Here is a 15,628-nt window from a genome sequence, read left to right on the forward strand (position 1 = left end):
TGACTCTAAATTGCCCGTAGGTGTGAATGAGAGCGTGATTGTCTGTCTCTATGTGTCAGCCCTGTCTGTCTGTCCACCCAATGTCAGCTGATCGGCTCCAGCCCCGAGTGCAGATAAGCGGTTAAGGATAATGAATCCCGGACGAGCCCCCAAAGCTAAAACTTATGATGAAAAACTTCAGGTTGAATTAACTTGTTTTTTTAAAAACTCAATTAATGACAAAAAGCTGTGTGATTCCACTAAGTTCCTTTAAGAATTTTTACATTTTTATTTTTTAAGTTTTATAAAATGAGATTAGAAGCCATTTTATTGTTAAAATAAGTACAAATCAAGTTCAAAATGAATGAAAATAATGAGGGAGTTAAATAAAACAAAAGCATTAAAGTGTCATTAGTATGTGCTTTTGTTGGCGGGGTTTTTGTTTATTGTTTTTTCCTCCTGTCCACCTCTGTCATATTGTATGTGTGTTTTAAGTATACGTTTGGACGGGTTGATGACTAATTTCATTGTCCTAGTACTTGTTACTCTGTGCAATGACAATAAAGGAAAATCTGATCTGATCTTATTATTCCCACGTCACATGAACACAGCATTTTAACTAAAACAAGTGAAGAAGCAGAATAAAAAACTCCACTTTAATCCTGAAAAATGTTATCCATTGCGCACATTTCTGGCACTCAAACCAAAATAACCGGGACTCCACGGCTGCAATAACACCACAAAAGAAGAAGATTCTCACTGTCTCCCTCTGCTGCTGCTGCACGCCAGGCTCTGTTCTTAAACGGCCAGCGCAAATACAAACAGCAGCAGCACATGCCTCCCCCCCCTCTCTCTCCCCTCTCAGTGCCTCTCTATGTCTCTCTCCCCTAATCAGAGATGCGATTTGTTCATTAGGAGAGTACAAACGAGGCCGCGGCGGCGACACGAGAGGCCGCGATTAGCGCTCGCTAATTGCCTGATTTGCTTGTCGGGAGCACCTCGCCCCCCCTTACCCCCCTCCCTCCTTTCCTCACCCCTTCAGATTCAAATTAAGAGCCACTTCAGGTGCTGGGCTCGCCGTCGCAGCGGGGACATGTGATTATGTGAGTCGGGGTAAAGACGTTGGCCCTCTCTTCATCCTCTGCTTCCCCTTCTTCTTCTTTCGCTCCTTTTAAAACGCCGCTCGCATCAAAGTGTGACTTTGAAAGGCGTGAAGCGGGAGGCCAAGTGGACGGACAGAGGGAGAGGAGGAGGAGTGAGATCCCTCTCCGTCTCCTAATGGTCTGGTTTGGAGGACCCGGGAGAGCCCGGCGCTCTAATTGAAGTTAAGTGTGTGATTTCTCTGTTAATCACACGCAGACAGGAAGTCTCACCTGTTTGATGGGGATGGCGCGCCCGCTGCCGATGCTGTCGGCTCGAGCCTCCAGGCCTTTCTTGTCCTTGTCCGGCTCGCTCGCCTTCCTCGACTGTGGGAGAAATAATCACCATCAATATCAAGTCTTGGCTGCAACATGTGGTCCAAAAAAACGTCTCATTTAGGACGATCTGTAAGTCTCTTAAGGGGCACTTTGTCTTATTTAATTATATTTTTAATTATATTTTAAATCACTTTGGCTACATGAGGCATACACTGCAAAAAAGGTGTGTCTAAAAACAAGATAAAAACAGTAAATCTGAGAAAAATGATCTTGCTGCATGGACAGATAATTTTCCTTGACAAGATTTATTAAATTAAGATTGTTAAATCTAGAAATAAGCATGTTGAACGCTTAAAATAAGAAATAACTCTTAAAACAAGATAAATTAACATCTCTAACATTTAACACTTCTAAATCATTTTTTTTATCTTGGTAAGAAACAAATAATAATAAGTATGTCATTTTAATTACATTTTTAGCTCTTCCCGAGCTCCAAAATTATTTACTTAATTTTAAAAAAATTAGATATTAGATATTAGATAATAGAATTCTTATTATTTATAGTTTAGTAGTGATGATCACAAAAATGAGAAAAAAATAAATATACCAATAATTTAAATGAAATATGTGAAACAAAAAATAATAAACAGATATATTTGAGTTTGAAAAAATATTAAATAAAAATGGTGTTTTTTGCAGCAGAAAAGCTCATCAACAAATAAATAAATATAAATTATAGCTAATTAATGGCTGATTTATTATATATAATTTAGTAGTGATGATCACAAAAATGAGAAAAATTAAATATAAAAATAAATAATAATAAATATGTTGTAGTGCACTGCCACAACCTACAAAAAATAATAAACATATATCTAAATTTGAAAAATATTAAATAAAAAATTTGTTTTTTGCAGCACAAACGCTCATCAATAAATAAATAAATAAATAAAAATTACAGCTAATAAATGGATGAGCTGTATTGGATTGCATTGGATTTTACAAGTGAAATAATAATAAATGGCTGTCATTTTTTGACATGTTTGCGTTTTTTTTGCATTTTAAGGATATGAACCAATGTGAGAATATCTTAATACCCGCTTAGTAACATAGTACAAAGCCCAAATAATAATATGCAATATTTTTTTAAATAAATAGCCTTTTAGTTATTTTATTAAAATAATGTTTTTAATACAATTTTATTGTAATTATAAATTTAATTTATTTACTTTTTAAAGATATATTTTTAAATGTTATTTCTTCCACTTTTACAGATAGAAACTTTATGCTGTATTTTTTTTTCTTTTTTTATTTCTGTCTCCCTGTCCTGTCCACCTCTGTCATATTGTATGTGTGTTTTAAGTATACGTTTGGACGGGTTGATGGATAATTTCCTTGTCCTAGTACTTGTTACTCTGTGCAATGACAATAAAGGAAAATCTGACTCTGAAATATTTGACCTGTTGAATCAGTGTGTGTGTTATTGACAGGGTTTGTGTTTGTGACTGACGGTGAAGAGGTTGGAGCGGCGTTTGGACTGCTTCCTGACGGGGGTCGGCGTGTTGGTGGTCTGCGGGACGTCGATGCGGAGCTCCTTCTGGCTCGTGCTCGGCGTGGACGGCACTGACGACGAGTAGTCGCTCAGACTGCCGCCGCCGTTACTCGTCTGCGAGGGCGGAAGAAGAAGAAGAAGAAGAAGAAGAAGAAGAAGAAGAAGAAGAAGATGATGAGGCTTTCTCACTGTTTCACAGATTCATAAAGCAGGAAAAATCATCAAAATGACTATTCTTAAACATGATTACTCATTTACTTAGGCAACTGTATGCGTTTATTGAACTTTAAATTCAACTTAGAAACAAATAAGCTAAAAAAATTATAATGAAAAAACATTTCCACAACCCACTAAAAAAAAACCAACAAAAAATGTATTTAACCCTTTTTATTTTTTTATTTTATTTGTTAGAATTACATAAAATGACAAAAATAACATATAATGTAAAGTGCAGGGAGAGGCAGAAAACCCAGATGGGCTTATTTAAAGCCTCCACCTAAAATTTCATAGTTATTAGAAAGTAATAAACTGATAATAGAAAAAAACAAATGTATAACATCAACAAGTTATAATGACAATAACAAAAACAATTAAAAACAAAAATTAACATGTTAAAAAAGTGTATTTGTGTGTGAATTAGAATTTTAAAACAGCATTTAAATGGGCTTTTAGACATCTTTTGAAGCATTTTACAGAGATGGAGTCCTTTGCCAGATGGGAAAAGGTATTCCATAATTTAGTCCCTAAATTGAACAATAAATTGACCTCTGCATGTCAGAAATCTTGGAGGATGAAGATCTAAAGATTGACGCGTTAAATAAGAGTGAATCTGAGAATGAAATTTAAAATAAGTCTTAAAGTGCTTTGGAAAGTTTTCATGATCTGAATATACCTTAAAAATAAAAACACATATTTGAGAAATATTGATGTCATGAACAGTATGTATTTGGAGTTTCTGAAAGAGGGCTACAGATGATCATGTGACTCAGATCGGGTTGGCATCCTAACAAAATGTTTCTGAAGAACCAAAATTCCATGAAGTGTGTCCTTGTGTCCTCCTCGGGATTTTAGGCCATTTTTCTCTTCTTTTTTTCATTTGTTGATCATTTTGGCTGTGTTACAGCTTGAGGCATGACTTTTTGCAGGGAGTTTTCTTTTTAGTAAGTTGTCATTAACCCTTTCATGTCTTTTATACTCCATTGGTGCATTCACTACCCTGTGGTGACCCTCGTGGCCAAAAAAGGCCGCACACACAACAACTGCTATAAAATCACCATACATCAATATTTTTTTCAGATTTTTTTTCATAAATCTCTTAAACAACTTCAGATTTAAAACTACCAAACATGAAATCATTTTAACCTTTTATATGCCAGTTTATATATTTTAATTTTTCCAAAAATTCTTCCAAAAAACAAAAACAAAAGATGAATTATTTTCCATAAAATAAATTCTAGGGGAGCTGGGGCTTTGGTGGTGATTAGAGTCTTGGATATGTCAAAGATTAGCAACAAAATTGATTTGATTGCATTAGTATTTTTTATGTAGTGCCAGATTCTCCCTCTGGTGTCTATCGTGGCCAAAAAAGGCCACACACACTTAAACTGCTATTAAATTACCATACATCGATATTTTTTCAGATTTTTTTTCATAAATCTCTTAAACAACTTCAGACTTATTCAGTTTTAGTGTGCGTGGCCTTTTTTGGCCACGGGGGTCACCAGAGAGCAGTACATTTGAGGAGGGCATAAGGGTTAATATATAAAAATAATAAACTACATTAAAAAAACAACCAGATACGTTGTTGTGCAATGTAACAACCCATAATAATAAAGATAAATGAAATTGAAATAAATGAGATTAAATATGTTCTAATGCACTGCCAAAACCTACAAAAATATATAAGAAATATATTTAAATTTAAAAAATATTAAATAAAAATAAAGTTGATCAAATATATGAAAGTGCACTGTCACCACCTACTGAAAATAATAAACAAATGTTTAATTGACAAAAATAACACGTATAAATAAACTAGATCAAATGTGTTGTAGCCCACTGCCACTGAAAACTATACATATATAACATATATTCAATATTTAGATCAATAATATTCAACTTATTCTGGTCAATAATTGAGTGATAACGACCAAGAAAAAGGGTGTGTTGGATTTATAACACAAGCAAAATCCTTTGCTTCTTTATATTTATGGATGATTTTGGAATAAAGGTTTTTATTGAGTTAGATCTGTGAATGCAGAGTGTCTGCGGCGGCTAAATAAAGTTTTGTAGCCTGTACTAACAGTGGACAGGTATGAGTGTGAGCTGCAGATGCAGCGAGGGTGGCTCTGTGGAGGCGGGAGGAGATAAACAGGACTGTGTGTGCTGAGCGATGGCGTTTTAATGAGGAATGGATGGCGGAGTGAAGGATGGAGGCTCCAGTTACACTCTCACATGTCGGTGTGTGTTCAGAGCTTCATCACCTCAACATTTGTTGACAAAGTGAGAAGAGGAACACTTCCTCCACCTTCATCACTGTTTAAACCACCATCAAATCTCTCACGGATGGTTACTTTTATTATCGATAAACTGTTGTTATCAAATGTTCCAATAGCATTTTTTCCTCCCGATACCGATTCCGATACTTGTGCTGTGGCTATCGGCCGATACAGAGTACCGATCTGATACCAGTATGTTATAAAAAAAATATCATACTACACCTGCGTGACTGTGATATGATTATCATTGTGGTTATTGTGCTCATTAAGCTGCAAAATCCCACATTTTTGACAACAGACAGGGGTTGGTCATCCAGGATAATAAATCCCAGGATTTTGTCTGTTATCTTGTTTGCTTTTACGCTCTCTGGGAAATTTTTCTCGTTTCTGGAAGGCAGCTTCGAGAGTTTGTTGCTGCGGCTCGTTCTTCTTTTTCCCTTTTGTTTTAGAAAATTTGTCGTGCTATTTAGGGTGTCAAGCCTTTAGGACCAGTGTTTCCCACAAGATTTTCTGAGACTATGATGGGGGGTCCGGGGGCATGCTAAAAGCCTAAATTTGGTGCCTCTGGCACATTCTAATGCCACTATTCCATCTTATCATTGCATATTTTAGAGAATTATTGTAAAGGAGAATAAGGGTTCTTCTGTGTTTTATTTAAGGAATTTTATTTTGACTAATTTAATAAATGACTTGCTATCGGATCGGTGCCTGGACTCCAGTACTCGCTGATACAGATGCCAGCATTTTCGGCAGTATGGGAGCAATATTTTATTTTTAAATGTTAATTCTATTTCCCAAACGCCCAACGCTCATTTTCAGCCCTAAACAGTTTTACATGTAGACGAATGAGAGATAAACATATAAAAAATAAAGAAAAACAGAAAGATAAGATGGTGAACTAGCCACGGGGGCTACTGCCGGGGTGTGTACACTATGATGAGATTCTTCAACTATGCCCTTTAACCTCAAAGTGTGTGTGTGTGTGTGTGTGTGTGTAATTAAAATCACATAAAGTTACCTGTGTGTGTGTGTGTGTGTGTGCTCACGTGTGTTTGAAGCATGTGTATGCATGTGTGAGGAGTGTGTGCGCTTACGTGCATGTGTGTGTATCTGTAACTGTAATCACATCAAAGATCAAAGGCAATCAGATCAAAGCAATCAACAGAATTAACTGACACCTGTTCCGGCTCAGTGACAGCAGAGGTGGGCAGACTGGAATTTCTTGCCCTCGAACAGAAAGCATTTTTGGCAAAACCATAATACCTATCATTGATCCGACTTCACTTTGAGCGTCCTGAGTTCTTCCTGAACGTCTACATGTTTTTTTTTAAGAAAAATGAAAAAATAGCTTTGTTAGAGCGATCTAAAAAAACTCTTACATCTTCCTTTTTCAGAAATCTTCTTGCGTTTTTAATATGGGAGCCAATGAGGCTGTTGGTGAGTGTTGGTGGTGCATCTGTGCATCCTACGCACAAACTATAACTCTGACAGCTTTACCAGAGGATTGTGAGTGAGAAGACAAATTTTCCTACGTTTCTATGTATAAATTATTTCTGTAGAGTGGAATTTGCGGCCTGGAGCGCAGTTTTCAAATTTATTTTTTGACAATTTTTTCTCTCCCTCTACACTCCGGCGATGATGTCACACACTGTGACACGAACATTCCGTGCAATACACACCCATTATATTTCTCCAAAAATGATCATGGTCATTGAACAGGGATTCATAAAAAAACTATATGACCTATCGAAACGTGGATTAATACACCAATACACAAGACTTGTGTCTACTGTTTGAAGTTCAAATGGAGTCTCTAGGTGAAATCAACTCCGGAGAAGGAGACGTTTAAAAATCTCAAATTATTGTTATTTTTCACTCATTTTTTTTCGGCCGTCCCATTCATTTTAATGCAAAATTTTGGGCAGTTTTTTGCGACTTATGTCTTATGTATTTGTATTCTGTAGAGAAAAGTAATAGCACACCGAACCCAATCAAACCGCACGTTTTGATATATAATTTGTCCTGCAACTCTTCAAGTTGTAGGACTAGTAGCGGGATGAAATTGCGTCCGGAAGAGGAAGAAGAAAAAATCCACAGTATAACAGTAGTGCTCGGGGCACATACAGCTATTGCTGTATGGGACCAGTGCTCGGTGCGATTGTCCCGTGGCCCTAATAAAGAACTTTCCAGAACAAAGTTGTACTTCATTAAATAACGGGGGTTTTGACAGTTGTGACCTCTGACCTGGCTGATGTGGACAGCGGACACTTGTGTGGCGCAGACGGACGAGTGACTCGGTGAGTTGGGCAGCGACTTGCACGGCCCGATGGACAGCTGCTGCTTCTTCCTGGTGGCCACGATCTTCTGGGCCACTGCAACACAAACACATCACATGATTAGTCCAAATGATCATTGATAATATCATATATTCATATCACTGTTGGTGTCTCTCATGATTTCATTTTTTATCAATTACATTTTTCATTACATTTTTTTAATTTATTTTATTATATTCATCTATATTTTTTAAATTATTTTTATTATATCACTCAAGCTTTATCCCTTTTATTTTATTTTTGAATACATTTTTTAAATTTTATCGTACTATATTCGAGATAAGTGATATGACACTTATTTCTACATGTATTGATGATGTCATTTTCATGCTCAAAAATCATGATGATTTATTTGACCTTTGACCCCAAAAATGTAGTTACTGCATCACTGTAAAATGTTCTAATAGTAATGATAAACAGAGTGCAGTAACTACAATGTTGTCGTCTTCTTTCAGCTTTTATATTTTGTTTTCAGGGAATAAACATTTTCAAAATGATTTTGTTCTAACTTTATTTAAAAGTGTTTAACAACTCTATTCAAAGATTTGTGTATTTTAGACTTAATAAAAGAAATATTATATTTTAGTCTTAACAGTTTATCTCACTTTTTTACTTAATCACTATCTAGATAATAATTTCCCTATCAAATAAACTTATAATTTCTATTATTTTTATGTTTAAATTAGTATATATATCCAAAGCAGACCGTGGTAAGTGTAATTACTGCTTGGTTTTGAGTTGGATTTTGTGGTTTTTATCTAATTATTTCTCTGAAATAAAGCAAAATTAAAATCAAAAACTTTGTAACAAGATAAAACAGGAGACACAAAGAAGTTCATTTTTAGTTAGAACTCAATTTTGACCATAAATATAGTGACTGCAGTTAGACTTTGTAGGGCAGAACAGTGTAATCAATGTCAGAATGTGTGTGAACTTTGTGTTTTTGTTCTTCTTCTCTCTCTCTTTTTCCCGCTGCCCTTGGCACGGCCTGGAGTCACCTGGAGGTAAATGTTTACGACTGTCTCCTCATTAACGAAGCCGGGGGGTTTTAACGAGCCCCAATTAAAACAATGGCTTCATCTGTGAGCGCCTGTGTTTATTGGAATAGAGATAATGGAGTCACTAAAAAACTATCCCATCTCCACTGCGACTCCTCAAACACATCGGGATTATCTGCAGCTCATGTGAATGTGATTATTGAATGGAGTGTGGTGGCGGTGGAGCCGGGCCTCGACCAATAGGACGGCAGCGTTCACATACATGTCGGCGTCTACCTGTCCTGGCTGTATTTTACTTTAAGTGTTAAGAACAGTTATGATAAGGCTGCGCTAAATATTTAAACTGCTCGCTTAATGTAATTTAACTTTATCCATCAATCTCAGTTCTGCTGTGAGAAGCTGCCACTTTCTTCTAATGGAAACGTCTCCCCTTTGATCAGATTTATGACGGGGCTGCACCACCCGGGTGGGACATAAAGAGGAGGGGGGGGGTTACGCTGACTCTGCAGTGTTCCACTTAAAGTCTGAAGCTTCACACATCTGCACACATCAGCCTGTTACTGAGATCTGCCTCTCTATCGCTATTAAACCATTATATTTAATAAAAAACAACAAAAATGCACCGAAAATCACAACCACAAACTGTCACACATCCATTACATCAACACACACACACACACACAAACACACACACACACACACACACACACACACACACACACAGTTTATACAGCTTCCATCTGAGCATAAAGTCGCGAAAGATTAGCTGAGCTGCCTGGTTCACGTCCCTGTAAAGCAGCTTGTGATTGATCAAGAAAGTAGGGCTGGGCGATATATCGATATATTTTTAAATGTGATATGGAATTAGACCATATCTAATATATATCGATATAGTTCAAATTTGCACTGTGACCCTTGCTCCAGGCAAGCTACAGCTTTATTGAAGATATTTCTTTATTTAAATGTGCACTTTATGGAGCTTTGATTTTTAAAAAAGGTATTCCTGTAATACAGTATTTATGTTCACTTAAATAAAAGGTTTCAATAAAACTACTTGTGACATGTCATATTTGACTTTGACTGAACATTTGCTTTCACTTAGTGACAATATCAGGATATATATCGTATATGGATATTCAGCCTAAATATATTGGGATATGGACTTTTGGTCCATATCGCCCAGCCCTAATTCTGCTGAGATGAATGGTCACAAATATTCACTGAAAATCTGTTTACACAGAGCAGAGGGGAGAGGACAGGAGAGGCTGGAAACATCGAAATAGTTCAATATGTCAAATATGTGGAGCAGAGTCACAATTCACAGTCAATGTTGTGTTTTTATTGTTATTTAACGGCAAAATATCAGCATAAAATACTCTGGTGTGTGTTTATTAGTTGCTGAATGTGTGTGTGGTCATCTGAGCTCGTTAGCGTGCTGCCAACCAAGCAGCCCGCGTCTGCACTCTGACACGGATTAAAAAAAGGAGAAGAAGAGAAGTGTGTGTGTGTGTGTGTGTTGGGGGGGCTCATGTCGGTGTAATTAAGCTAATTAAATTAGCGCTCTGATGGACGAGGGAGCACGGCGCTGTCACCCCCCCCACTCCATCCCTCACAGAGGTCACTCCCCCCAACTGGACGAGGCTTCACTCCCCATTACATGTTACACACACACACACACACACACACACACACCTTTAAACAAAGAAAATTACAGATAAATAAAGATAAAACTTACTACCTATTAGGGCTGGGCGATATATCGACATAAAAAATATATCAATATATTTTTAAATGTGATATGGAATTAGACCATATCTCATATATCGATATAGTTAAAAAAACAATTAATGTTATATCTATAAATGCTGCCCTTACTAGGGTTTGTCATATTTAGTTATTTTGTAATGTTGGTTATTCTTTTCTCATATAAATATATTTATTTCAGAAAAAGATTGGCCTATTTTATTTCATAGGCTTTCATAGGCTACTTTTATTTAAGATATTTTTTATTTAAATGTGCACTTTATGGTGCTTTGATTTTTTTTTAAAAAGAACTCCTGTTGTTATACAGTATTTATGCTCACTTAAATAAACGGTTTCAATAAAACTACTTGACTGAACATTTGCTCTCACTTCACGATAAAAATGTCAGGATATATATCGTATTTTGATATTCAGCCTAAATATATCTGGATATGACTTTTGGTCCATATCGCCCAGCCCTACTACCTTTACCATAAATCTACATTTAACCAGTTTATTGAGACTTTTTTGGAGTGTATGTCCATACATTTACAGCTAGACGAGGTCAGGAAAGTATACAAAAAAATAATAATACTATTTTGACAATATATTACAAAGTTTTAAGTGAATTTATTAAGCTAAAATGCCCGAAGTCAACTGTTTTCAGCTTTTTTATTGTGAATATCGTCAGAATTTTGGGTTTTGTTTACCTTATTTGCACACCCAAAAAATTAATACAAAATATATATTGCACATACAGTCACGGGAAAAAATGATTAGACCACTCCTTTTTATTCAGTTTCTTGTTCATGTTAATGCCTGGTACAACTAAAGGTACATTTGTTTGGACAAATATGATTGTTGATAATGATTTTGGTTATTATCAATAAAACCATGTTAAATGTCTAGATATCAGCTCTTAAATTAAACTCTTATCAGCTATTTTTGTTGTTATTGTCAAATTTGTCCAAACAAATATACCTTTAGTTGTAGCAGCCATTGAAATGAACAAGAAATTGAAGAAAAAGGATGGTCTCATCATTTTTCCAGGACTCTCTTTCTCCACCAACTGGAAGAATTCTCAAATAGCCACCAACCAAACACCATACCATTTTTGGAGTATTTAAGAATATCTTCAATTCTGGGTGTATTTCCACACATTATGATTTAAATATTGTTTGAGAAGCCTTCACTGCAGTGATAAATATGCAATTATTGTTAATTTAATTATGAATTAAATGCACTGAGTTAGTTTTAAGCGTTAAAAGAGTCGCATATTGAGGATATTTGGCATAAAAAGTAAAGAAATCCTCAAAATCCTCAAAGCGGCCTGCATGTATACATATACATGTATGCGTAAAATATATATATATATATAAGAATTAAAACTTGCAGGAAAAACAAAAAGACAATTGTAGTCTCATTTCCCAAGCAGAACTCTTTTCCCCCCACTATTTAACAATAAATCTTCAATTCTATCCGTTTAGATTCAGGTTTAATGTTTTTTGAAGCCTTAATGGGAGAAAATGGTCGGTAGATAGAAGATGGACTACAATAAGTAAAAAAATAACTAAATATACATACATGTATATATAATATACATATATAAAAGTCTGATATAAACCTGCATAAAAATAAATAGAATTGTAGTCGTATTTCCCCAGCAGAACTATCTCTCTCAACTATAACCAAACTCCATACAATTTTTGGAATATTTAACAATAAATCTTCAATTCTGTTCATTTCTCCCTAGATAACGGTTTAATGTTTTTTGAAGCCTTTATTGGAAGAAAATGGTCGGTAGATAGGAGATAGACTACAATAAGTAAAAAAAATAACTAAAATATAGGTACATGTATATATAATATACATATATAAAACCTGCATAAAAACCAAACTCCATGCAATTTTTGGAGTATTTAACAGAAAATCTTCAATTCTTCAATTCTATCTGTGTATTTACTGATTTGTGGGGTCAGTTGAACAAAAGGTGCAGTTTTGGGGGCTGTAAGCTGTTCTAAAGGGCATATTTATCTTTTTCTGACATTAAATTCACCAAACGATTGATTAATTTGTGGAGAAAAGGATCGTCACATTGATTGAGGATTAAAATGACATGCTGGGAGTTATGTTTACCTCTGAAAAACTGAAGAAACTGAAGAAATAAACATCATCAGTCTCTTTACATTCACAACACACTGCATGCAAACGCCACGGGGGAGAGACACCACTCCTCTTTCTCCCCCTTTCTCCCCCCTAAACACAAAAATTTGTCACGACGGCGAGCAGGCCAATTATTTTTAACGCTAAATATTGTGGTCACTCATGCAACTTCCTCTTTCTGCCTCTCATTGTGCAGCCGCTGTAACTCATCAAAACCTTTATTACATTTACGACGCTCGCCACAGACGCTTTAACGCACCACACACACACACGCACACACACACACACACACACACGCACGCGCGCACACGCACACACACACACACCAATCATGTCAAATTAGTGCGAATCAGCGTTTCTTCACCGGGAGCCTCTGCAGCTTGTCGCTGGCTGATTATGAAGCTGAATATGAGCGCTGTAATTAAAGCCCCGCCCCCAACCCCCGCGGCCCGGCCGACCAACCCGACCCGCCGCGATCAATACAGGAAGGTCATGACAGTGTGTATGTGTGATCAATACACACACACACACACACACACACACGTTCCGTCATAAATTGTGATTTCATCCATCGACAGAGTTGGCAAATGTCATTTAAAGCGGAGAGTTTGGTTCCAATCTGTCAAACACTTAAACAACAACAATCAACAATCTATTAATAATCTGAATAAATATGTATGTATGCATATGATCAATCACACTAATAAATGCTTACATTTTGTATTCATGTGAAAGATTCAGAAAAAAATAAGAGAAGTGGAGAAAAAATGGACGCAAAGTTGAACAGTAAGTGGAAAAAAATATATATATATATAAAAAGTAAATATATATGCGGTATAAATGTATAACAGTGAAATGAATAATACAGCTGTCTTATTTCCCCAGCAGAACTCACTTTCACCACCCACTGGAGAAATTCTATACTATCCACCAAATAAACTCCATTACATTTTTCAAGTATGTAAAGAATTTATTTCAATTCTGTGTGTATCTACCCACATTATCCCATAAGAACTTTTAGTCATTTTGTGTCTTTTAAAAAAAATAATTTTGTGTCTTTTTTTGGTAATTCTGTGTCTTTTTTTGATCATTTTGTGTCTTTTTTAAGTAATTTAGGTTTTTTTTTCTGTCACTTTGTGTCTTTTTTAAATAATTGTGTGTCTTTTTGGGGACATTTTGTGTCTGTTTTGATCATTTTTGTGTCTTTTTAAAGTAATTTTGTTTTTTTTCTGTCATTTTGTGTCTTTTTGGGGTCATTTTGTGTCTGTTTTGATCATTTTGTGTCTTTTTAAAGTAATTTGTTTTTTTTTTCTGTCATTTTGTGTCTTGTTTTGGTCATTTTGATACTGCCTCCAGAGGCCCCCAGGTAATTGGAGTTTGAGACCCCTGCTTTAAATCTTCTAGAATCTCCCATATTCAGCTTTATGCTTCACCTTCACTCATTAAATCCCTAAGAGACGTATATCAACACCCTGGTGTGGTGGTCATGTGACTGTGACAAGAAGTGACTTCTCCAAAATGTGTGTGTGACTGGAAACAGAAATGTGAAAAAGTAGCTAATTTCAAAAAGCTTATTTTTTGTTACTAGGCTCAGTTTAAACCCATTTAACAATTATAATCTGTTAATGTCCTGTACTGTATTTAACTTGTTCTGACCATATTTCCTGAACAAATTAAAGTCACATTTTTTATATTTGTTATGGAGATGCAAAGAAAAAGGCACATGTTTTTTGATTTTGTTACTTAAAAACAAATCTGAAAAATAATTTGTTGTTAAACAGCAATATTAATATCAATGTGGAGATGCAAAGAAAAACGCAAATGTGTGTTTCTGTAAGCAGAAAATGTGTCTTTTTTTTATTTTTAAAATAAGAAATATCATAAACATAAATACCATAAATGCCCAATGTAACATATATGTCACATCACAGATCTCTGAAATTTAGGGGTAGTATTTCTTTTTTAAAACATTATAAATGTGTTGTCGTCCACTTGGTCTGTGGGTTAAGGTGTAAATGTTTTCTAAAGTCGTCACTACACTGATGGGTATGCAATTATTTTATTTCTTAACTTTAAAGCCTGAAAAGAAACACATTTTCAAGACACACAAGGATATTTGGCATAAAAGTGGCAGAATGTCTTAAAAAGTGTATATGTTCCCAAGGAACACCAACCAAACACACACACACACACACAGCTCCGTTGAGTGTGTGTGTGTGTGTGTGTGTGTGTGTGTGTGTGTGTGTGTGTGATGATGCGATGCTTCTGACCAATTAGAGGCAGGCGAGTGTTTTAAGTGGCTGAAGGCCGCGAGCCGAGCAGCGCCATTACTGAAGTCCTCACCGCAAATTAAGGTCACGCTAAGAACTAATTAAAGAGAGAGAGAGAGAGAGAGAGAGAGAGAGAGTGTGTGTGTGTGTGTGTGTGTGTACTCTACTTAAACACACTTTCAGTTTCACTAACAGACACACACACATCACAAAGACACACAGACATTAAGACAGAGATAAACACACACACAAACATGAATGCCACACACACTTTAATGGGTAAATAAATACTACACACACACACAAACTATCACACACAGACACACACATTCAGTACTGCAGATACAAACTGTCACACACACACACACACAAGCCACACAAACGCAAACACAATATTGTTGATACACACTGTGTTACACATGTGAATACACACAAACTATCACAGGCAGACACACACACACACACACACACACACACACACACACACACACATTTAGTACAGCAGCAGATACACACTGCCACACACAGAAATACACAAAATCACACACACAGATGTTGCATCCATTACATCAACACACAACAAAAAAGGGGAAACAGCTTTTACACACACACAATGTGTAAAAGCAATAATATTGTTGATACACACTGTTACACATGCGAATACACACAAA

At 35.8% G+C, this 15,628-nt stretch overlaps 1 protein-coding gene across 4 annotated transcripts in view; it reads right to left on the reverse strand.

Moving 5' to 3' along the window:
- Positions 1 to 15,628, reverse strand: part of agap1 (ArfGAP with GTPase domain, ankyrin repeat and PH domain 1) — a 219,059-nt gene that overhangs the window by 80,979 nt on the left and 122,452 nt on the right. For all 4 annotated transcript variants that reach the window (XM_059327900.1, XM_059327899.1, XM_059327898.1 and 1 more), the window contains 3 exons: positions 7,692 to 7,819; positions 2,908 to 3,063; positions 1,353 to 1,445 (listed from right to left, as the gene is read on the reverse strand). In XM_059327900.1, coding sequence (XP_059183883.1) covers positions 1,353 to 1,445; positions 2,908 to 3,063; positions 7,692 to 7,819 — 377 coding nt within the window. The remainder of the gene's footprint in view (positions 1 to 1,352; positions 1,446 to 2,907; positions 3,064 to 7,691; positions 7,820 to 15,628) is intronic.

Source organism: Centropristis striata, chromosome 24, assembly GCF_030273125.1.
Source record: "Centropristis striata isolate RG_2023a ecotype Rhode Island chromosome 24, C.striata_1.0, whole genome shotgun sequence".
Taxonomy (NCBI): domain Eukaryota; kingdom Metazoa; phylum Chordata; class Actinopteri; order Perciformes; family Serranidae; genus Centropristis; species Centropristis striata.